This window comes from Corvus kubaryi, unplaced genomic scaffold (genome assembly GCF_017639235.1).
Source record: "Corvus kubaryi isolate FWS band 111438036 unplaced genomic scaffold, C.kubaryi_AGA036_p1.0 37391, whole genome shotgun sequence".
Classification (NCBI taxonomy): domain Eukaryota; kingdom Metazoa; phylum Chordata; class Aves; order Passeriformes; family Corvidae; genus Corvus; species Corvus kubaryi.
In genome coordinates, this window is record NW_024581130.1 from 2,547,117 (window position 1) to 2,571,016 (window position 23,900).

The 23,900-nt window shown below is 39.1% G+C and overlaps 1 protein-coding gene across 12 annotated transcripts in view; it reads left to right on the forward strand.

Moving 5' to 3' along the window:
• ROBO2 (roundabout guidance receptor 2) overlaps nucleotides 1-23,900 on the forward strand; it is a 1,044,190-nt gene that overhangs the window by 894,120 nt on the left and 126,170 nt on the right. For all 12 annotated transcript variants that reach the window (XM_042038141.1, XM_042038139.1, XM_042038146.1 and 9 more), the window contains 2 exons: nucleotides 1,469-1,589; nucleotides 11,383-11,521. In XM_042038141.1, coding sequence (XP_041894075.1) covers nucleotides 1,469-1,589; nucleotides 11,383-11,521 — 260 coding nt within the window. The remainder of the gene's footprint in view (nucleotides 1-1,468; nucleotides 1,590-11,382; nucleotides 11,522-23,900) is intronic.

Below are 23,900 nucleotides of genomic sequence, written 5' to 3' on the forward strand. Positions count from 1 at the left end.
AGTTTGCGTCTCCGAACTTTCCCAGATGAGGGGGAAGGCTGCTTATTGCTCCTTGTCTGGGTCTCCAGCTTGAACTTCTTTGAGGGTTGGTTTGTGGATCCAGTCTAATGGAGATCCATTAGAGCTGGAGATTTGGTCATGGAAGGTCTTTGACCAGTTTGGTCTTACTTTTTCTACATCTCAGTTCTCTAAACTGAGAATATCAGGGAGGTGTTTTATAAGGAAACTCAGTTATATCTATGAGATGCACAAATAATCCCTGGGGAAAAAAAGCCCAATAGCTTAGAATGATACTGGTAATGTTTTAGTTATTGCAGCAATTTGGATGTATCTAAATGAAGGCTGAAGTCATGCTCTAAAGAATTATAGTTCCTGAAAAGGAAAAAATGTTAAGCAAATGAGTAACACTGGTTGAATTCTGTGGCCGTTCATTTCTTGTACTGAATGAAAAAGGATCCAGCAGAAATATTTAACTTACCAAGTGATTAGAGATAAATCATGATCTGTGCAAGCAAATGGGACAAGTTAAGTGGGTGAGAACGTTTCATTCCTAATTTTTAAATGCTTAGCTTTTCATAATTTATATTTCTTCAATAAAGTTTTATGTTGTATGGAATGATTCAGTGCTGACCTTATTCAACATGGAAGTGCTATCAGGAAACTTGTTAGTGGCTCTGGATGCCTAAGAAATTATTCCAAGCCAAAGAATCAGAATTGTTGCTGCTTGTCTGTGCTAGGGTCTACTCAGGAGTAGAAGAGTGAAGAGTGGCAGAGAACTGGCTATCATTCCCTGACCCTCAAGTTTGTTTGGCTAAATTCCCAGCTTATTCGGGAGCACCCCATTGTCTAACCTTTGACACTGTGACTTCACTAGCCACAGATTTTTACTTTACTTCTTTCAAGTACCGCGGTCTTCCACTGTGTAAGTACCCTTTATAGCCAAGAAAATATTTAAATGTCAGGTGAATTCCCAGTTTGGGACAGATTCAGTTTGTTTGCCTCAACAAAAAGAGAAAACCTGTCTTCATTAGTGATCAAGGAAACTGTTCAGACACCAGTAAAATAAAATTAACAAAATAAAACTAATAAAACTAACTTTCTTTCACTAAAGATGTCAAGAGTGCTTTACATATCGCCATGCAAGAAATAAAAGTACTGTATGCTGCCAAGAGGCAGCAAGAAGTGTAACCTTGGAAATGTAAAGGATCTAATGAAAGCCAAAGGAGCAAAATGAAATACAATTGAAATTAGTTGCGAGTTGAAATTAGTCAGTGGGATAAAAATGTATTCTAGAACAGTATTTAAAGATACCTAAATATATAAGTATATAATTTTAAAGCTATACATATATTTACAGACAAAACTTTAGGATGCCTTGGTTGTGGAACTTGTTGCCTGAGAAGGTAGTACCTTTTCTGATGTATTTTGTTTACCTGAAGTTAAAAATATGTTCCTTGTTTTGAAACAGATCCGTGGTGGGAAGCTGATGATCTCCAGCACCAGAAAAAGTGATGCAGGAATGTACACCTGTGTTGGGACCAACATGGTGGGGGAGCGCGACAGCGACCCTGCAGAGCTGACTGTCTTTGGTAAAGAGACCCCTGCTTTTATTGCTTTTCCCCTACAAATGTCATAGGCTGAATTACCCTGGGTGGCTCATCAAAACATGAGATAAAGCAAGGTTAGCAAAACACAGCAGTACTGCTCAAGATGCATTTCACAGATTCAGGAGGAGACCAGGTTTTAAAAGCTGCAGTTTATAATGATGGAGCTGTGATGGCTCAGCGTTTTCCTTCTAAGCACATAGTTTCAGCCTAACTGGAGGCCCACAGTGATGTGCATAACCAGAGATGGTAATGCAGGATGATGCTCTCCCTCACAGAATGGCCAAATGTAATTAAGCTACTTCTAATGCAGTTGACAATGCCCGCTTACCAGGGATTAAGACCAGAATTGCCTATTTAAATAATTCTATATTCCCAAGGGGTTGTGAAATCAAACCTTTGTAGGAAAGCACAAAAAACCTCACTTGATCAGTAAAAAGTCATTGGAGACAATTCCAAAATCAAAGTTTTGAATATATAGAGATAACTTTCATCATTCTTTTTTTAGAGGACCTGAAACAGCTTTCCATCCTGTAAACCAGAACACCATTTAGATTTTTGGTGCTGCCGAATGAATCGAAACTGAGTAAGTTTCCTGTGTGAAAGAGCTTCTAGACCTGATGGGCAGGGCAAGGAGTTAATTGTTAGGAGCACTTGCCCCATGGTTAGGGTCCAGAGCAAGAACAGAGTAATAACCAAACCTAAAGCTGGATCCATCCTGCTAACAGCTGGATAAGAAGCAAAGCCACAAAATCATGCTGTGGTGCATCCTACAGTCATGGGTTTGTAGGAATTAGTCGAGAGTTTCTGAGCAAACAAAGGAAGATCAATAAGGAAAAAACCCTTGCTGCTAAGGAAAACATGTCCATGCTGACAAAAGAGAAAGAGAAATAGTGTTAATGTTCCCTCCTGTGGCACCCCTTTGATATCCTTGATACAGTACTGAAATTCCAAACTAGACCGTTTGTAACCCCAGAGAGACTTTTAATAGAAATCCTAAGGTCCTTTGTGAAGCACATGCTCCTGATTTTTTCACCTCTGCCTAATACTGTGCACTGGAAAACCCAGTCCTTATTGCCATTTCTGTGTTTGCATGTATGTGCAATTCAACATTTGTTTATCCACTTTAAAAGAATATATATATATTATGGGATTCACCAAAGGCAGGGAAGGATTTTTGCTAGACAAGATCCATCAATTTCTGAGGATATGCTGCTTTCCAGCTTTACAAGACTGTAAAGGTTTCCACTCCAACTTGTTTGTTGTGGATTCATGGAAACATGTGGCTTTTAAAGACAGAACTATTATACCTTAAAAAAAAAAAAAAGCCAGAGAAAGAATCTCTATCAATTTATTATGCCCTTTTCAGCCAATCTGTTAAAGTTGTAGCTTTATACAGATGCAAAAGAGACATGACATATCTCCTTCATCAGTTTAAGTACTGCTAATCTCTGGTAATACTCCCTGTGGATAGCAAGCAGATTGCAGTCCTAAACTACAAAGCCTTAAGAAATCCTTAAGAAAATAATTTGTTAAAAAGCATTGAACTGTAGGAATGAAAACTGAAATGTGCATGTAATTTCATATCCTGCAGAGCTATGAACCATATTAGTTTTGTCTTGATATGTAAAATAATACATAGCCAATTACAATATTCTGATTTTTTTACAGGGTATAATCATAGCAATCAACTTGCAAAATACAATCTAAAACTATTTGGTGAATACTGAACAAAATCAGCAATAAATGAAATTAGATATTTTAATTCTTCTTAATTGTGTTAGACTGCCTAAAGAAAATTGTATTTAAAATTCCCTGTCTTGGTATCTTCCTATCTACAATTCCCCTTCTATCTGGGTGTTCCCAGATACCTTCCCACCTTCCTTTTTGCTGTGCAAGAGGAGCGTGCAGGAAGCAGGTGCTCAGGTTATGATCTGCTGTCTCACGAGATGGATTGGCTGTCCTGTGCCCATTTCCTGGTTGCCTCCTGGCCCTGCAGCTCTGTGCTGGTGCACTGGGCTCTCTGTAACATCGTGTCCAGGGTAATCCTGGTCTGCTCCATACAGAAGGAGGGGACTTGCCTGTGCTTTCCAGCAGTTGTATTCCATTCCTGGACTCCAGGCAGCAGCCCAGCAGCCCTTGTGTGAGCAGGGATGTGCCCAGTGACTGGAGAGCGTTATCCATGGTGTTTCCAGGAGGCAAAGTATCTACTGGACAGTCCAATCACTCTAAGCATGCACAATAAATCCAATAAATCCAGCGACTCTGGGAAATGTCAGATTGGCTCTGCGTGTTCAAATTGGCTTCACTGAACACAGGCAAAACCACCAGGATCACACGTTAGGTCCACAGCCTTCCCCTAATATGACTCACAGGTCCAAGGAACATGGGAATATTGGAAATATTGAGGAAAAATATGCTAAAAATACTCCTATGCAATTAATGTGCCAGACTTTAACTGCTTTGAACATACTTGAAAATGGACGTGACAATAAAAATAATGAGACCTTGACTGAAAGAGATTTTTATTAGGTGACTGGCAAGTCTATAGCTGGTGCTGATTCGGGAAAGGAATGTGTATTAATTAGCTGATTAGTCATGTCTTCATTCCTTTCCCAAATAACAGCTCTCCAAACCCTTTCCACAGTGTGAAGGGAGCCTTAGTAAACACTCTATGTTTCATAGGAGTTTCATAGGAACTGTTTCATACTAGTTCTCAAACCTTTCCAGAAAGCAGCTACTTGTTACTTTTGGCTTTGCAAGTTATTCTGTAATACCCAAAGTTAACTTCTGCATGTGACTTGTGACAGATCTCTGGCTCCCTGTACAGTAAATCTAGCTTGAGGCATTGCCTCTGGAAAAACTGAGTCAGTGTGGTGGGACCTGGTGGCCCAAGGGGAACACCATGGAAGCTTAGCCTGAAAGATTACACCTTTTCCTGAGTTTAAAAACAATATAATAAAATGGGCCATAAGAACCTTGGGAAGTGGTAGGGGGAGAAAATAAATTTTTCCCATGTACAGAATATGTCCACTTGGCTGGGTACCCATTCAATAACCTTTACTACTGAGAGATAGTTATGAATAGTACATGTAGAACTTTCACCTTTCTTTTCCAAGCTTATCTGCATTGGAAATACTGTTTTCAACATTTAGGCACTAGGCACTACTAACAGTATAGTGGTAGTGTCAATGCAGATTGCATTACTTTTGTTCCCAAATCATGATTCTTCCATTAGCAAAAAATTGGCAAACTTTCACAGTAAAATACCATAAAGATCATATAAGAGTGCTATCCAAAATTGTGTTTTGAATAGTGGCAAAGATGCACTACAATTTGTTAGGCTTCTTTTTCAGGCATTACTGCTAGTTTTTGCCTTTGTGAGGCTCCAAGGTGTAATCTTGGAGTAAAGCAGAAAGGCTATGTCACAGAGTCTTAAGTCGGCCTTTAAAGAAAGTTAATAACCTCAGTCCTAAAGTTCACAAAAAGAGGCAGCATGGGACTTGATTATTGTGTGCACACTATTCTAAAGGCCAATTTCCAAAGTGTAAGTGATACAAATTAGGCTGCATTGCTTGTGTTTGGGCTCATAGCCCTTGGCTGAACAGAATTAAAGCAAGATGCAAAACAGAAACAGTTTAATTCCAATTTGTAAGAGAGCTTTGTTTGTAAATACATAATATGGAGCCAGAAATTAAATAAAGAAGGAATTGCTCCTTAAGGTAACCTTTATCATTTTGTCATGCTACTTCACCATTCTGAGATAAGTTTTCAAGGTTTTTTAACTGTTTCAGACTCTTGTATTTTCCTTAGCACTTAAAATAGTATGTTTGAAGAGAATGTACAAAGGTATATCTTGTATATTGATTCTAAAGCTCAGTGAAATCAATGAAAGCCTTAGTATATCAACTTCAAGAGACTGGCATCGAGCAATGGAAAAAGATATATTTAGAAGAGCCTCAAAAGAATATAAAGCATAAGAAGAGTACAAAAATGTCTTTAAAAAGATATGTCAATTTGGACATATTAAAGATTGTTTTGGATTAATCTTTGATTTGAGCTTTGGTATCTGAACCTTTTTTCAGCTAATAAGGTCCTGTGGGATGAAGAGGTATTTTTGTCCGATGCTTGAGGAAGTATCTGTGTTTGATGTTCTGTAAATATTGTCAGGCTGAAAGAGACACCCTAGTTTCAGGAAGAGTATACTGTGATGACATGGTGTTAGAGGAAAAAAATCCTCAAAATCCCTTTAATGAAGACATTGTGCCCCATTTTACTTTCTTGAGCTCTGCCTATGTAGAAGGCCTTAGCGGAGTCCTGACCAATTGTATCCTGGAAAGCTTTCCCAGTCACATGGAAAAATCTACCAAAACCAGGCATACATTCATAGGTCAAGACAGAGGAATCAGCAGTGGGTATTTTGTCCTTCAGATCAAAGCTCCTCCTGGTTTTCTTCAAATCCCTGTATTTTCCGCTTGCAGTCTATTTGTGGCAGTTTGCAAAAAGCCAGGTCAGCTTTAGAATATTTGTTGTCCACAGATACCAAGAAGTTGTAATAGGATAATGATACAGCTCTGAAAAAGTGTCTGATTTGGTCCCCAAAGTTTGTATGTAACAGTTAGTAAAAACTGTAATTAACATGGCTGTAGATGTAGATAAAAGGAGAAAAGCACTAGCAACTGATAACATTCATTTCGCTGCAGTTGCCTCTTACTGGTGTTCCATGGCTTTACTGTGCAAGCTCATCACGCCTTGGGTGCTGCTTAGAGTGTAGGAGTTTGCAATGTCTACACAAGTACTTATTTCTCAGATGAAAAAGGGAAAAGTGCCTAAAAAGATGCAGTGGAAGAATGTCTTTAAATATAAAATGGCCTGCTTTTGCAATTTTACTTTCATTTATTTGGCCAACATAGGTAAATTTAGTAAGATTGTAATATCCTGTCTTCTTCCACATGTTCTTTATTGGCAGAGAGGTTTACTTCATTCAGAGCATGTTGCATTTAATGAAATATCTATGCTACTGACAGCGTTCTGAAGTGAAACTTACTTGCAACCATCTAATGTTTCTTTTTTTTTCCTTTTGAATCAGAATGCTGAAGTGAAAAAAGCTTTCATTTGTAACTATTTGCTATTAAATCCTCCCCAAAGCCTTTTAATTTGTGTTTTAGTGCTCTTTTTAGAACACAAAAACATTTTAGAAAAATGATGTCTTCTCTCCATCAAAGACAGAGAAAACAAGAATAATTCTAAATCAGATTGAGACTCTACATTATGGGGACCATCAAATCCTTCACTCTAGCAGTTGCCTCAGCAGAGAAAATATATTAAGGTAGTTAGGATCATTTTAATTAGATTGAGGCCCCATGTATGGCTGTCTAACTTTTTGAGGAACAGAGAAAGGGCAGTAATACATCTGGAGGTCATCTGAGTCTCTCTAATTGACTGTGATACTCAAACCAATTGTTAAATATGGGAAAAATTGAGTTCTGAGGTTAACTTGTGTCATCACCCAAAGCAAGGAAAGCATTTTGCTGTTTCTGGCTAAGGTCTGTAGGTTTCCTTACAGCACATACCTCAAGCACTGCAACAGATTGTAGGTGTGTGTCCAGATTGCCTTAACAATCCCCTTTTATAACTGCAAGCAAAGTTTATTCTGAAGTTATAAAGGTCACCCTAGTAATAGCATGACTGGTTGACATGACATATAACCATGACCTATTTTATAGTTCTCTTCAAAGATTTTTAATATTCATCAGAGAAAGTCTGGGAAGTGGGTACTTTATTTACTCAGTGAAAGCTTATAAAATAGCTATATTAAAATTTTTATATATGCCTATGATTTTAATTTATCACCTTTTCTTGTTATTTCTCAAATATATTGTGTTCTGGATGCTGTTGACAGAGTAACAATGTTTAATTATATCGCAAGGCTTTATTTATGGGCAAACCATTTCAGAAGAAAAAATATGAAAAAGATTTTTTTTTTCCCCTCAAGATTAGCTCTGAAACTAAATTTGACCTGGCTGTGTGAAGAAACCTTCTTTATTTAGCATGCTTGGGCAAGCAGTGCTCTGTCTCCTGAGAGATTAACATTGTAAGCAAGTTATGCAGGTGACTCAAATCCAGTTAATCTCACATAAAGAATGTTAATTGCATTGGCAATGGCATTCACTCTGATCACTTTATAGCTGTATAATTAGCTATTGGACATATTCAAGGGGTTTTCTGACTGATACAAATACAGGAAACAACATGAGAGGTAACTTACTCTTTCCTGATTCACACTGTGCAAAATGCAGAGATGATGGAAAAATGGAACCAGTGGTTGTTGGTATTTGCATGTTCTTGCTAACAGGGCTCTGTCCTTATGCAGTTAGTTATTTTCTAGCAACTTTGGAAATGTTTTTGAAAATACACAGTTTTAGAAGCTGATATGAAACAAATACGTGTGTCTTCTCCTAAATTGCCTTGATGTGGAATCCAGTGATTTACCTAATGACCTCAGGGCCATTTACTTTCCCCTCAGCTGGCTTCTCCTCAAAATGAGACAGGAATTTATTTTCTCATCTCCTGTATGGGAGAATTTACAGCCACAAGTAGCAATTTCATAAGTCTGCACATGCTAATTTCTTAGCTGTTTACATGCAGCTTTTGCAAACATGGTCTAAAATGATTTTTGTATGCGGACCAAGCCAGTGTACAGACACCCACAGAGTTATTTAAATTCAATGGGGCTGAACCAGGGCCTCTAAATCACCAGTTAGAATGCTAATCTGGATCTGAATTTCTTTGTTTAGGATCATGTCTTGAAAAACAAATGCCAAAATGAAGAGGGAATTTTGTGTGAGCTCAGAGCAGGAGTTGGTGTCAGCTCTTCTTAGGAGAGAAGTTGTGAGTGAAAAAGATGCTGTTGCAACTTGCAGACAGTGTCATTAAAATACTCCCTTCCAGATTCACATAGTTACAGATGGGCCAAGTACATTGCTTAGCATTAAGACTAAAAAATAATTGTGGTTTTTTTTTATTTTGTTTTGTCCAGTTTTAATAAGTTTATCAAATTAAAATGGCCTTATCAAAAACTTTTCATGCCTGACTGGAAAACTGATTTTAATTGAGAAAATGAAATTGACAAAATAATTCACTCTTCTCTAAGAATGTTGAAGTTCTTGCAGTTTGGAGGCAAAAGGGATAATCGGAGTGAAATGGGCAAGGATTGGAAGGAGCAAAATGGAGGAAGCTTTTTGTCCTGAGAAGTGCAGGTGCCTCATACTGAGTATCAGGCACCTAAAATATGTTGGGAAGTAGCTAACCTGTGCCAGAGGTGTACTTTTTTTTTGTCTTGTCCAGAGGATTTTCACTAAATTTAGCCAAATATACACCTGTCTAAGAAAAAAAGTAATAGAGTCATTAATTCATACACCAGAGAACCCACGAATGCAGATCTGGGCAGCATTTTCCTGTATCTGCACTGTGTTCCTGCCGCTGTCACTCTCCTGGGAGGGTCCTTGGGTACTTCAGCTGAATTTCTTGTGTTAAGTTTGTGGATAGGCTCTATTTAGGCGACCTGGGGAAAAGGAGCTCCAGTTCAAGTGTAGACCAAACGCTCAGGGCAGAAGAGTCTGCTTGCTGTGAGGTAGGAAGAAGGAAGAGGCAGGGATAGTTGGAAGAGGAACTGGACATGTGAACTTTCTGGGTTCCAGGTGTGAAAAGTGGTATTTCTGGGCTAAAAAGGACAAGTTGACAAGGAAACAGTCAGCAGCTGGATATGGCTTGTACACAGACTTAAAACAGGAAATTATAAAAATTTCAGTGTGTGCGGAGAGGCTAGAAATGAATTTACTTGCCCAAACATTGCTGGAATCTGCAGATCCGGGGCAGGAATAGGAATAGGACAAAAGCAATGGCTTGGGGAGAAGAATCTGTGCCCGTTGGACATGCTTTTATCTCTAGCATCTGGAGAAGTGCTATAGATACTTGAGCATGTCTATTCTTCTGCTGACAAAATATGTTTTCCCCTGCCAATAGGTTTCCCTGCTAATATGGAATTCCTGTGTGATGCTGTCACTCATTTACATAATTACTAACAGGTGGTTTTGTGTTCCTCATTTTCTGACTGATATTTTGATTTGTAAAAGTGGTGAACACTTTTTTGTGTCTGCAGTTGAATTAATGGAAGCTGAACTTTGAACACACAAAATTAATGCTTAATTTCCACCCAACACATCCCCTCCCTCCCCCCCAAAAAAAAATTGCCAGTTTTGTGGCTCAGGTTGAGCATCAAAATTTAGCAGGTACTTTTTACCTTGCTTTCTAAGATCTCTATCGTACCTCAGAGAGGAGCTATGAAAATAAGTGAGTTGATTATAAAGCATTAAGATAGGTGTAATTGAGGTCATGAGGAAATTAATAATTCTGTCTTTGAAGTGACGTTTGAGTAGTAAGACTGGGGGGCACCCTCTAAATGATACAACTACAGCAAAATATTAAACACCTGCTTTTTAAATGAATACCAACAATCTGGAGATGTTTTGGGAAAAAATAGTGTGTGATCATATAATTGCAACCAGTCCCATAAGGCATCAAAACCAGAAAGGAAGTGATTAAAAGACATTCAGGCAGCCTTAATTCTGTCAGTAAGTGTGGCCTGCTTGATTTTGCAACCTTGTTAATGTTCTTCTAACTTTTTCTTAAAAAATTATTTGCATGTAATAATCATTCATAACAAACATATAAAATTAGCTCTGTAGTTATCAAGACAAACTGCCTGAGTCAGAATCTGGTATTGCTTGCATCTGTGTGGATTTTGAGAAATTTTTTTTAAGTGACATCAAATCCCTTAACTTGCTGAGAGTGAAATGTGAAACATAGTGTGTAACCAGTTTTAAATGTCTTTATGATAAATTCCTGTCTTGAGTGGAAACACTGTTCCCTATAAACCCAGTCTTACAATGGTTTGACTAGCATAAATAATTTATGGCAATAAAAGTGTGGTGTGGCTGAGAGGACAGAACAAAATTTGTGCAGTCCAAAGGCAACTTGGAAGCTAACCCCAGTGACATCCTTTCAAATGCAATTACCGGTACTTGGATTTTGTACCAGTATAACCGAGATCAGATTGTGGCTCTGCGTCTGGATTTTAAGCAGGCCTGTACAACATTATGGTGATTAATACTATTTGTAGCCGTGCAGCCTAACATAACAAGGGTAAACAGAAGTTATTACTCAGCCCTTAATTTGGTTTTCCATGGTGAAGTTGGCGATGGGGACCAGGGAAGCTCTGTCCTGTGTACGACAGTTCGCACTGCCTGAGATGCTTAACACGGAGTTTAAGTTTTCCTCCGAAGCACCAAGGTATTGATCACTGCTAAAGGCACGCTGGCTCCATTGGCAGCTCATACGTTGCTGCAGCAGGAGCTCCCAGCCCAGTCTCCATATGTGTAGCACTGCAGAGCCGCAGCGTTTCCAGGGAAGGGCATGGCCTCGGAGGCCTCTTCGCTGTCCAGCAGGTGGCCGGTCAGTCCTGGCACAGGCTGCCTTCTGGTGGCTCTTGCTGGAGGGAGGGATGGGAGAGCCCCTGCCTCTCCAGCCTGGCAGCCCTCTCCAGCCTGGCAGCCCTCTCCCTGGCTTTTTATGCACACCATCAGTTCCACTTGTCTGAATTTGTGGAGCTCAGCCTCCTTTCTGTTTGATGGATGGGTAAGCGACAAGATGCTGAAAAGTCAAAAAGTGTTCATTTCAGGCCTCTGACTCACTGTGGAATTTTAATGTCTCTTTCAAGAGCGGCCCACGTTCCTCAGGCGACCGATTAACCAAGTGGTGCTGGAGGAGGAGGCCGTGGATTTCCGATGCCAGGTGCAGGGGGATCCCACACCCACAGTCCGGTGGAAGAAAGATGATGCAGACTTACCGAGGGGAAGGTGAGAGCAACATTCACATTCACTTTCAAATTTCAATTGTTGCACAATGCTGGAATGCATCCCTACTGCTAAGAGTTTGTTCTTTGACATTGTATCCAAGATTTATGTCCCATATTGCTGCTCTTTTGGCGCTACAAATCTTGTTCCAGAGGCCGCTGCGCAGGCGAACCCAGCCTGGGTGAATTGTCCAGATAATGGATTCCTGTGGAGGGAAGAAAGGTGATGTGTAGCTGTTGTGAGCACATGGGTATTCAGTGAATTATTGGAGACAGTAAAGATGTTTTAGGACTGTAATAGTGATAGTAGCCTTCAGAATGATGTGCTGATACCAAGAGGGAGAAAACTTGGCAGGAAAGTTGCTCTGTTGCACTGGCAAGGTGAATTACAAGCAGAGCATGGTGGGCTTTGCTGGCTCCTTGGTTCATGTCTATTAAGTCTTGGAGAGAAACCTTCCTCTTGAGGAAACAAAAAGCCAGACTAGCAGAAGTGTAAAGCAGAGCTGAAATCTGGAACAGGCCCCCTGTGTTCAAGAAAGATTAATTTAGTCTGGAACCAACAAGGAGAAAATTTTAGTGAGCAGGGGAAGGGAGTCTCTTCTGCAAAAGGGTTTTAAATTAGTTTGGCTCCTTTCAGCTAACAGAGCGGTGTTTGGTCCTCATTTTCTGGCACTCTTTCTTGTTTTGATGCTGAATCATTATTTCATTAAAAATCTCAACATGGAAATAGCTCTGGAAACAAGAATTAGAGCCCAGGTCTCCATAACCCAACAAATCCTTCTGGCACTATGAGTTCTGATTTATTTTTGGACAGTTTTAATTTTAGCAGTAGACATGAATAGTACCTCTTCTTCCCCCCACCCCCCCAACCACAGCTGATCTTTTCCATCAGTTGAATATACTAATAGAAAAATAGATTTCTATGTAAGTTAGATACCTATGTGTGTGTATATATATATATGTACTTTTAAAAAAAAAATAATTTTCTTGCAATTTAAAACAAATTAAAAAGTGACATAGCTGTTTTGCTAATTATAGTGACAGATGTGTATGAATGTAACACATAAAATATTATTTTCAAGAGAAGACTTCTGGATGTCAGGGTGGATTTTTCTATTTGTGTGCTCTTTAACTATGCATTGTAGAGTAGTCCACAGTAAATACATTGCATTTCTGGGATTTATTCTTGCTTTTGTGCTACTTCTGTTGTTTTAAATCATGTCTGCTTCTAGGTCTCATAAGCAGAAGCAGTAGGTGATGAACCCACATATCTTTGGTTAGATTGCTCTTCTGTTAGACATTTTTGGTGACTTTATCCCTTCTTTTCTCCAACATCTGCACTTCAGAGGCAAACGCCTCTGATAGTCAGCATTGTATGCTTTCTATTCTATAATTTTTTTATTTATATAGCACAATATGTGAGCATATTGTCACTGTCCAAAAAGTGGAAATTTCCAAGCCATGCTGCATGACGCTTACTCAAGGAAGATAAACTTGAAACCTGAAAAACAAGAGCTATTGGGTTTTTGTCTGTATTTTTTAATACCAGCAAAGAAATTTGCCCAGGTACAGTCTGAATGAATGGATGGATAGGAAAATTAAGAAAAGAATGTCAAAATGGTTCCTCCTTATTGAAATGAGAGTTTTTTTTTTTTTTTTTTTTGAGGTAAAAGACAAATTAGCTTTCATCCTCTGAGCTCATATATTTTAAGCATTTTAACATCTACAGTGAAATATAAAGCCCTCAAGGATTTCCCTTTGTTATTCTTCCTACAAGCAAAAATACTTCTGAGCAAATCTGTGAGCTATTTGTCTTAAAACTTTCAATATCAATTTCCTGCTTCTACAGCTAACAATGTTCTTTGCACAACTGTCTGTTTTCATTTTTTCAATAATTTCATTCTGGCTTCATCCCTAGGTTGCCAGACAATTTATAGTACATACCTGTTTCAACAATTACTGCAGATTTTAAAATGTGTCTATTGTTAATTCAGCTTTCAAAAGTGTCTAGTTCAGTGACAGCAAAGTAGAACAAACTGAATTTTTGTGTGCATTTTGTTTCTGTAATTTGCTTCTGGTGAATGCCAGAATCAGTGGTAGTGGATCCATAGTCTTTAAGAAATACTTGTCTATTTTTCCACCTTACTTACTTTTAGTTTTTTAGTGACCCATTTGAAAGCAAAGAGAAAAGTAATCACAGTGATTTCTGGTGGCAAATATGAACTGTATTGCTGCACTGACTGGTGTGTTGAGTAATAATTGGAAAATAATTTCAGGCTAAGTCCTAATTATAAAGGTCCCTGATGGACTCTAAGCAACTCCAGTTGCAATTGGATTAAATGAAAAAAAAAAACCAACTTCTAAAGAAAGCATTATGTTTGAAAACATGACTCTTTTTAAGAAAATAATTTGGCTATTTGTCAAATTGTCTGTGTAATTACCCAGGAGTATATGAATAACCATGCTTTAAATCTGAAAATAGGTAGTTTGTTCTGAAGGTGCAAAACTTCATTCCCAATTTCAGTTGTTTTGAACCGATGATCTAAACCAACTGTGATAGTCTGTATTTTGAATTTAAAACCTTAAAGTGGTTCTTTGAGTAGCAGTTTTTAAAATGCCTGGGAAACATTGTCCTCACTAGTAGTCAAAGGAAGTTACTTGTCCAGCATCCTGTGAATCTGACTTTTCAGACTGCCGTATATATCATGGAGCTCCTCTGTGTGTGACTGGGCTGGAATTTAAAAATGATAAATACTAGGTGAAAACAGTAGTGTGACTTGTGTATGATAACTGTTTTCATAGTTCTTTTGCACCACTGTGATAATAAATTTATGATATTCTGCAGTCTTTAAAATTCTTGTTAGAGCCTAAATTGGTCTCAGCGAATTGATATGTTGCTGATTTAAATGTTGATACTGCACCAACAGGGAGAATCAAAATCCCGTGTGAAGTCAGTGGTATGTAAAGCCTTTTTCCAGAAGCTGTCCACTTCAAACCAGTGACCCAAGACTGAAATGTATTGTGAATCAAAGGTAGAGGCACATGGTGTATATTTTATTTTAATTGCTCAAAAAAATTCAGCTTCACACCACAGCCTCCCCAGTACACAAAGGCCGGGGAATAGTTAATCAAGTATGACTCATGTCAAACTACTGGAGGTGAACAGGATGTTGTGGGGTCACCAGTCCTATGCCTTTGGCTGCAGTATGAGGTTCACTATTTCATGAGTAGAGTTTCTTCATTATAAGTGACACAAGGAAATGGCACAAAGATTGTGCTAAAGTGGCTCAGACAAGTGTGGCCATGCATAATGATTAGGGCGTACTGAAAATAAAATAAAATTTGTCTTTATGCGTTGAAATTTTTTTCCAGACACATGTTCGAGTATCTTTCCCTTTGATGTCTTCTCAGCCAAAATAGAGATTATACTTTCCTTCCACGGATCTGATGGTCTCCTGTGTGGTAGGGAATGCAATATGGCCTGGATCAACTTTTTATTCATCTACTTTTTAGTCCTGGTAACAGGAAGAAAATGACATTATTGAGAGCCTACAGTATGAGAGTGGCAGATCTATGACTAGCAATTTAATAACCTTTGAATAAGGTTTGTACAGTGTTTCATGTCTTCAAATTTTCTAGCAAAGCCGAGGAAAGCAGCTGCATGGTCTGTAATTATATAGCAAGTAATAAGTACTTTTTTTTTTTTTAGGAAGTGAAGAGATTTTCAGTTACAAGTCAAAATTTATGACACACTATAATAACTGTTTAAACCTTTTATACAGAAGAAGTAAGCAGTGCCAGCTCTTCGGGAGAGTGAGGTTAGCTCAGCAAATATATTTTTCAGTTGCCTTAAAAATGACTGAGTAGCAATCACATAGGCCTTTTTTTGCATTCCAGCCCAGAACAGATGTTTTAGTTCAGTAAATACATCTTTAATGAAATTACAACCTGCTCTTTTAAGTTGCATTTACAGGCACTGTCTGATTAGATGGATATTGTACTAGAGATGAAAAGTGGCAACTGCACCAGCAGGAAGAGGTGTTTGTTTTATGCGCCGCCCACACAATGGGAGTGTGGGCAGAAAAACCAAGAGTGATGCCTCAGAAGGAAAGTGGTGTGTAGTTTACACAAGGTATATTGCTAAGTGTTAAGAGATTGTAGGTTATTAAATGAAGCAGAGCAGTGACACACAGCAATGAAAACCATAAACAGCACAGTAAGCTTTCTTATTTGCTGAAGATTAGGAACGTTCATTAAAAATTATTTGGGAATAAGCATTCTTAGAGCACAGAGTTAATGTATTCTAAGATATATGTTAGCAGCAACAGTACAAGCCTCTGTAGGTGTTAGTTTTGCTATGTTTTTAAAACTGGCTGCTTTTTTTTTTTAATGCATATTCATAGTCTGGGCAGAAATGCTGTCTATCACACTTCTGCTAGAACTTACTGGAAAAGCTCACCTATAATTTCTCTGCTTTCCCCCATGGCTTCTCGTGAGCTCAAAACTAAGAGTATAACATGACATTTTAAAAATATCTTACTGTGTTCCAGATGCAAGTCTTGGAAATGGCTTTAAACACAACCGACAGCAAACCTAATGAACTAAGAAAAGCTGGATTTTTTAAGAGGAGACCAGAAAGAGCTTGATAGCCAGAGAAGCTTTGCACTTGTATTTCTTCATTGTGGTGGGCTGACCCTGGCTGGATGTCAAGTGTCCCCCAAAGCCTTTCTGTTATTCCCTCCTCAGCTGGACAGGGGGCAGAAAATGTAATGAATGGCTCATGGATCAAGACAGGAATGGGGAGACATCATTCACCAGTTACTGTCATGGGCAAAACAGACTCAATTTGGTGAAAAATTAGTTCAGTTTATTATCAATCGAATCGAAATAGGATAATGAGAAACAGAACCAAATCTTATAAACACCCTCCCCCCTCCTTCTTCCTGGGCTCGAGTTTCCCCCCAATTTTCTTCACCTGCTCCCTCGTGGGGTGCAAGGGGACAGAGAACAGGGGTTGTGGTCAGTTCATCACACCTTGTCTCTACCACTGCTTCCTCCTCAGGGAGAATAGTCTGCTCCTGTGCCTGGAGTACCTCCTCTCCTCCTTCTTCACTGACCTTCATGTCTGCAGAGCTGTTGCTCTCTCATGAGAGCTTTGGTGGGCACCTTGCACCTACCCACCACATCATGACCACAAGATAAGGCTCTGTAAGCAAGAGGGACAGTAATTTTTAAGAATAGAGAGTGGTGCTCCGTAATTCCATTTATATTCTGTGGATAGGATAGTGAGGTATTTAACTCCAGCCCCCTCTAGATACAACCAAGGGGAGAATGACCTTTCAATGAAATATGAGTTAATAACACTACAGTGCTATGTGCTTTGTTCGAGTTAATATCTGTGCAGATTGTAACAAAATGCAGTCTAATGTGTATTGAAAATTAATTAAAGAGTGTGTTTTAGTAATGTAATGAATATAATCTTTGGTTACCTCAGCAAATTTCTATTGCAATTAATAACAATTAACAGTTTTAAATAAAGAGTCGGGGGAAAAGGATGTTTTTCATATTAGCTATATTACATGTGCTATTTGTCATTTCTGGTTGGATCCTGTATGATTCACATGCCCATCTTTTTTTTCCTGAAGCTAAAGCGTTAAGGAGAGATTAAGTCCCTTTATGAGGAGCATAGGGGAGAAGATTGGATGTTCTTAATAGCTTGTCAAAAGGAGACAGTGAAAGAAAGAGGTTTAATGTGGTATTTGTATCCTTACATACATCTGGAGGCAGCAGAGGAGGTTTGCAGAGGATGTTGTTGTAGATGTCTGACACAGAGAGAGCTGCTCTGTAACTTGCAGAGTCCATGGGGCACAAGTGACCACCCGCAGATCTCAAGCCAAGTGCAGCATGAGCATCTTTTCAGCTGTTATGTTGAACCATTTGAGGAAACTTCCGTAAAATCAGAGATGTCATTTAGAGATAGAGAGGTGATGAGGGGTTAAATGGATGCAGGGATTGGTTAATTTTTGTGTATATGGGATCAAGATGACGTACCTCAGTGGTGGTGGGGTACCCCCTCCTGTTGCACTTCTGGTTGAGTATCCCTTTTCTCTGATTGCTGTTTTGCCTGTCACTGATCCCTTCCTGCTCTGTAAGTGGAAACATATTCCTTACAGTTGTATGAGGAGCACATGCCCAAGTGAATGTGTAAATGAGAGCATTTTCTACATTTTAAATCCCTCAAAACCTGACATTGAATAAAGTCCTATAATTGCATCGTCCCGCAGTTACCCCAGAGGTTTATAGTCTAACTCAGGAGTTGCCTGCCATTCCATTTGTCTGAAATATTAAATGCTGTGAGCAAAAGTAGTAGATGTGTGGCTCTGCTAGACTGATCAGCAGAGAAACAGTTAATAACATTGACATTTAAATTGGCTTCATGTTAAGTGTCAGTTCTCACCACAGAGCTGAAGAAGAGCTATTGTTTCAGCCAGTCTGCTTGCAGATTCATGAAAACAGTCTCCAGTTGCTTACATAAGGGTCAGGGTTGGAAAAATAGCTTTACAACTCCGTGGACAGCAACCATAAAGGAATTGTGTCAACTAGCACTCCTGCCTGCATGTTTTCTCTTTATGCTGTGTGAACTATTGGTGATCTATGAAGAGACCACTGAAAGTGTACTAGAAATAGTATTGTCACAGGAGAATGTTCTTATTTCTTTTCATTCTTTCTTATTCTGCATCCTGAAACAGTTAAATTTTGGAGAATTAATGAAGTCACTAGAAGAGTTCAGAAACAATATTTAATGCCAGTTGTAGCAGCCTCAAACATGCATTTATCTGAGGCTGCAGTGAAAAAATAGTCTTGCAGGAAGGGGACACAGTAAAATTTAATGTAGAATTTCACTCAAAAAAAACTCCTTCTAGTGCTTAAATATTTCTTTAGTATCAAAAAAAGCAAAGTACACTAAGTAAAAGCTTAGTAATCACGTGGTTTGTATACTGTATTTATAAATTTTAGAATATTAAGGTAGCCTTCTTTCTTGTAAAGTATATGGATATCAAACAGTTTAAGCTCACTATTATCAGTTTATTGACTACTAAAACCATAGAATTAAAAAGTAAAAATCATTAAGTATATATATATATATTTTTTTTTTTGCATGAAACCCTCAGGAAAGCAGGGAGGAGGAAGCTGGTAGTTATATTCAAGTAGATGTAAGATTCAAGAGCTCTAACCACTGATGCTACTGGAATGTCTGGCCTGCAAGGATGTCTTCTGCTTTAACTCATTCCATTTCTTCATGGGATACAGAAGTTGTCATCTCAGTTAAAAACAAATTAACTTACACTGTCAGTGAAAACACTTCAGTGGTAAAGTTTTAAGCCTAAAAATTATTTCAAGTTCTTATCAGTAAGTTTGATGTTGATAATTGCTTAACTGGCAAAATGTACTTTTTAAGAATATGACTTCTGGCCCAACTGCAGTGTTGAAGGCACTTTCATTAAAACATTAACATGACTTCATCTTTAATTACCACTTCAAGGTTGGTTACTGATTCAAAATACAGATTAGGAAATATTTCATTTCTCTGACAAGTTTACAGTAATCTCTCATGTGCTTAAGGCAAATAGTAATAAACAAGCAAACACAAATTCTGTTTATTTCAAACTACTCATGATCTGCGTGCTCATGTTAAAAAAATGCAATAAGCCAAGTTTAGTGAGTGCATGAATTTGGGCTCAGATCTTCTTGTTTTGTTCCAGTCCTTGCAGTAATGTTTCACTTTTTCATAAACTGAAATGGACAAAACCAGATAACTCTGAGCATCAAGGGTACCTTTCTGAGGGATGAATTTATGACACAGGCATTGATAACATAAGTCTCCCCCAGTGCCTGACAAATGTGTCTCATCTGTGAGGGAGAAGACTACTCCTGGTGACGGGGGGATAGGTCGCCACGCCAAGTCATTACACGGTCTCTTAGATCATACTTCCACTAATGCTCCAGTTGCTGAAATGTGGAGCTCTGTCTGGAACTAAAATCAAATCAGAAGCCCATTTTGGGTAATTATCATGTGGTAATTCCCTATGAGTACACTTCCATGTGCAAACAGAGATGTAGAGGTAAAGGATGGAACCTGCATAAGTTTAGATAGGATTTACCAAGTCGTTGATTCCCAGACTTATGTTTTGTTCTTAACTGCTGTTTGTTTCCAAATTATTTCAAAGAGAATCAAAAACTAGTCTCAGTTTTCTGTCTTGATTCTCTTCTGAGCACATGGCTCCTGATTTTGTAAGAGACTACACATTTTTATGTGTGATCGTACCTGTCTGTTTGCATGTAAGAGCAGTGCTGTGGAGTGTAATATTTCCAGATAATTTGGAAAACACCGTTTCCTTGGACACAGGTATGGTTTCCCAATGTTGGCCCAGTAACTGTAACAGCTGTACACATATTTTATAAGATTTAGAACATTTTATTGAATGCCTTGCTTTCAAACATGGTGCAGTGTGAGTTTCTGTTTTATATTATTGCAGTTGAGAGTGTCTACTCTAACCGATACAAATAATCTGCTGATCACAACCCACAAGAGGTTTTGGACTAAAGCAGAACCTGCATCAGCATAATTGAAGAAAAATCACAACAGTGAATAGTGGCCTGTGTCACACAGCTCTTTTCCTGGTTTGTTGTACAGAATAAGGAAATATCGAATATAGAAACCCTTTTATATGACTGCTTGCATATATGTCTCACACAAAGAAGTTCAAGGTAATGTCACATTGTCTCCTACCTTTCTCTGGCATCAATGGCAGAGCCAAAAAACAAATGGGAATCTGGACATATAGATGTGAGGAGTAGCCATCCTGTCAGCACCTTGGAGATAGCTCCCTAGTAGCTCAATTTATCATGGCTGTATGCACTGTCTTAGAGCCATACAGCAAAAAGCAGCCTTGATTTCAGGGTCACAACAGAGTTTGAGACCAGTGTACGCAAATATATCCATAGCTGCCACTGTTCCAGGTTTTGCTAGAGAAGGAAAACCTGACACTCCTTTATCTTTCCCTCAGAAAGCTGTTACTCATATAGGTTTGGGCTTCTCTCTTCTTCCACATATCAATGCATGGGATGGAAGTGAAAAAAACTCAGCTTGTGTCAGATATGCATTGCCAGCGGGCATGGAGGCTCTCCCTTCTGCTGCTGGATCACACCAGCCTGAAGCAGGTAACAGCTCACTCTTCCCATCTCACTGCAGCTTCCCTCTGGCTCCCTCCATCTGGCACAGGGAGTGCAGGAGCCAGAGAAAAGCTGTGGCACTATGCTGAGAGCTGAAGAGCCAGCACCACAAAAGAGAAGTGGAGACAGAAGCTTAAGCCTCCTTAACTATCTCCTGTTTACCCTGGTTTTGGCCAGTAGCATCTCTCTATTTGGGCTTCCTAATCATCGATGTTGTGAGCAATCTTGAAGCTTTGTGTGTGTTCTGCAAAACAGTCTGGCAAACAGGCAAAGGAAAATAGAGCAAAGTCATTTTTGTGCCATCTCTAAAAAAAAAAAAGCAACCCTACAATGTGTACATGCAAAGATTCTAATTTATTATGTAATATTCTTTATTTATGAGAATGTTTTAGATGAAAATATATACCTGGTATAAATGAATAAAAATGTTTTGAGGCCATTGGCATCAGTCTTTAACAGTTCAGATGTGACTTTTTCCTTTTGCAATATCCCTTTAGCAAGAAATAATACTTTTTCAGTTGAATTTGTTGAGTTCAGCAGTGTATTCTGTGAAGTTGAAAATACACTGCTAAAGCAAGTACATCCTTATATTACCAGTTAGGCCTACTTGGATATTTAGGAATTTAATGACTCCAGCTGCAGATGCATTTTTGCTATCTGTGCATGTTAAAAACAAAAGAGGTGCATTTATTTTTATGCATAGCTGCACGCACAGTTTTGAAAATGTGGAAACTAGGGGTTCTGGGAAACACTGTGGAAAATTTATATTAAATGCAAAAAAAAAAAAAATTGTTAAATCTCTCTAGCTTCAGTAAATTTTTGTTTGCTTTTCATTTTTTTTATTTGATAGTCATGAGGAAGATTGATGGCTGAGTATGAACAGATAGACTTTTAAATGTGGGGAGAAAAATTCCAACTGTGACAAAACCAGTTCAATTCAAGTTTATTCTTAGATGTTTAAGTTAATACATTAATTCAACCTCAGTACATTAACTTGTGATACTTAAAAACAGTTAACGTGTTTTGTTTTATTTGCTGTTTGGCTGAGCAGATGGTAATGGTTTTGACACAATTCAGTTTTTTATTTTTCTTCTTTTCTTGAAAAAGACAAGGCTCTTTTTCCCACTTTGTCACAGCTGGTTACCAATCAATCTCAATTCACGGTACAGTGATGATAGCACATGTTGTTCAGGGGCCAAATCTGATTGGGTTGCATTTTCAGCAGTGTTTCATATCAAAAAAAATTGTGTCTGTATGGCAGTGACTGTCAGCACACTATTGTACAACTGTCATTAATCAAAACTAGCAACAATGAATGCATTCATATGTGCCAGAGACTGCCAGATTTCACTCAAAATCACCCAATTTCTATTAGAATTTCCTCACCAGCAGTGTTTTCTCATGTGCCTCTTGTTTCTCTCTTTCTTTTTTCCTTGCCAGTCCCCTGCCAGCCCCTTCCTTTTCACTTAATTAGAGGCAGAACTGCTCTATTACTTGTAGAACAGAAATTATGTAACGTGGTGCCCAAAAGTGGCTGGTTTATTTCTGGCACAGACTGACTGGCTGTTTAAAAGAGCTTTCCCCGTTCAGTCTGATGGCTGAAGTCTAAGCTGAACTGAAAGGTTAAGCACCTCTGAATGTTTAACAAAGAGAAATACTTAAAATCAATTAGATGTCCATAAACATGTGAAACTGATGTCTGACGCCCTGTGATTTTAGCTCAATGTTGCATTAATTGGCTAGGAGTCAGCAATATTGGGGCAATATGTCACAGATTGTTTCTTGACACTGCACGTGTTTTGAAGACATTGCCTTCTTCATACACTGGCAATGTTAAGGAGCAATTCAACCACTGCACCCTGGTTTTCTGCCATTCCATCATCAATCCATGAGCCTGGTAAACGTTCTCTGTGATTGGTATTAGCAGAGGGGACCCTGATCCTCATTCCCAAGTGTTCAGTAGCACTAATCCAGATGAGAGTGAACTTCCACAGAAAATGAGGTGAAAGCATCTTGCTATGGGGATATGAGGCTGTAGGACAGAGAGGAGACAAGGCACTGTTGAAGGCTGAGCAGGTGGATGCTTGAGAAATTGAAAAGATGTTCACTCTTCACTCCTTGTTATTTTGTTTGTGCTGCTGTGGGTCAGGCTAGAAGCCAGTTTTCCTCCTTTCTCCTTCCTGTCTTCTTCATCTGCCAAAGCTCTTCACTGAACCGTGGTGACTTCTGGGGACAGTGCGGGTGGAACAGATGACTGAGGGGCAGCGTATCAATACTGCCGGACAGCAGACGGTTGCAACGCCCCACGGGTCCATCTATGTATGAATCTAATTGCTAGATGGCACATTCTGTCAGGGTGGTCCAAAAGTATGGAGAAGCAGACTGGGAGAGATGAACCTGTCCTTGAAGTAATTGTTAAGTGGACCATGACAGTGCCATGTTTACGCCAGCCTCCGTTTGGTGACCCGAGTGGGAGCTGCTGGCTGTACCCACCGCCCTGCGTCCTGGCATGCCATGCAGCTGGCTCCTCCGCCCAGCAGCCTTGGCACAATGTGTGTGATTGGCAGGTGCAGGGATAAAGGCTGCCGGAGCCTCCGAGGCAGCTGGCTGGCATGCCGGCACCAGCACATCCGTGACAGGAAACAGAGTGAGTCAGCTGCAGCCCACAGCACGCAGGAGCTCCCTGTCCCAGCCTGCCTGCATCCCAGTTCAAGCAGCCCCTCACTCACATACAGTCCTGCTGCCTGTCTGTTTTGCTCTCGGCAGCATTAAGTGAAACGTAGGGATGTTATCTGTTGTATGGAAAAAAAAAAAATCAATTACATAGATGGCTAATTGTTGCCCAGCTTTATAGCCCTGATTTCGATATCCAATTCGTATTTATTTTACAACTGATCTTAGTTTTCTCATCGTACAGGAGCTGAATACAAATTTATATTTTCAGTCTCCTAGAGCTGGCCTCATGTCAGGAAAATAAGCATTTGCTCTTGTCTGCAACTCTGCGGTCGCCAAAGACAAATAACTGCTCCATCATTGTGGGATAATGTTGTCATATTCTTGAGATTTTTAAGGGGGACAATTTGCCTTTTCTGTCTTATGAAAACAGTGATTTTTATTTGCCATTGACTAATGTAGCACAGCATGCAAAA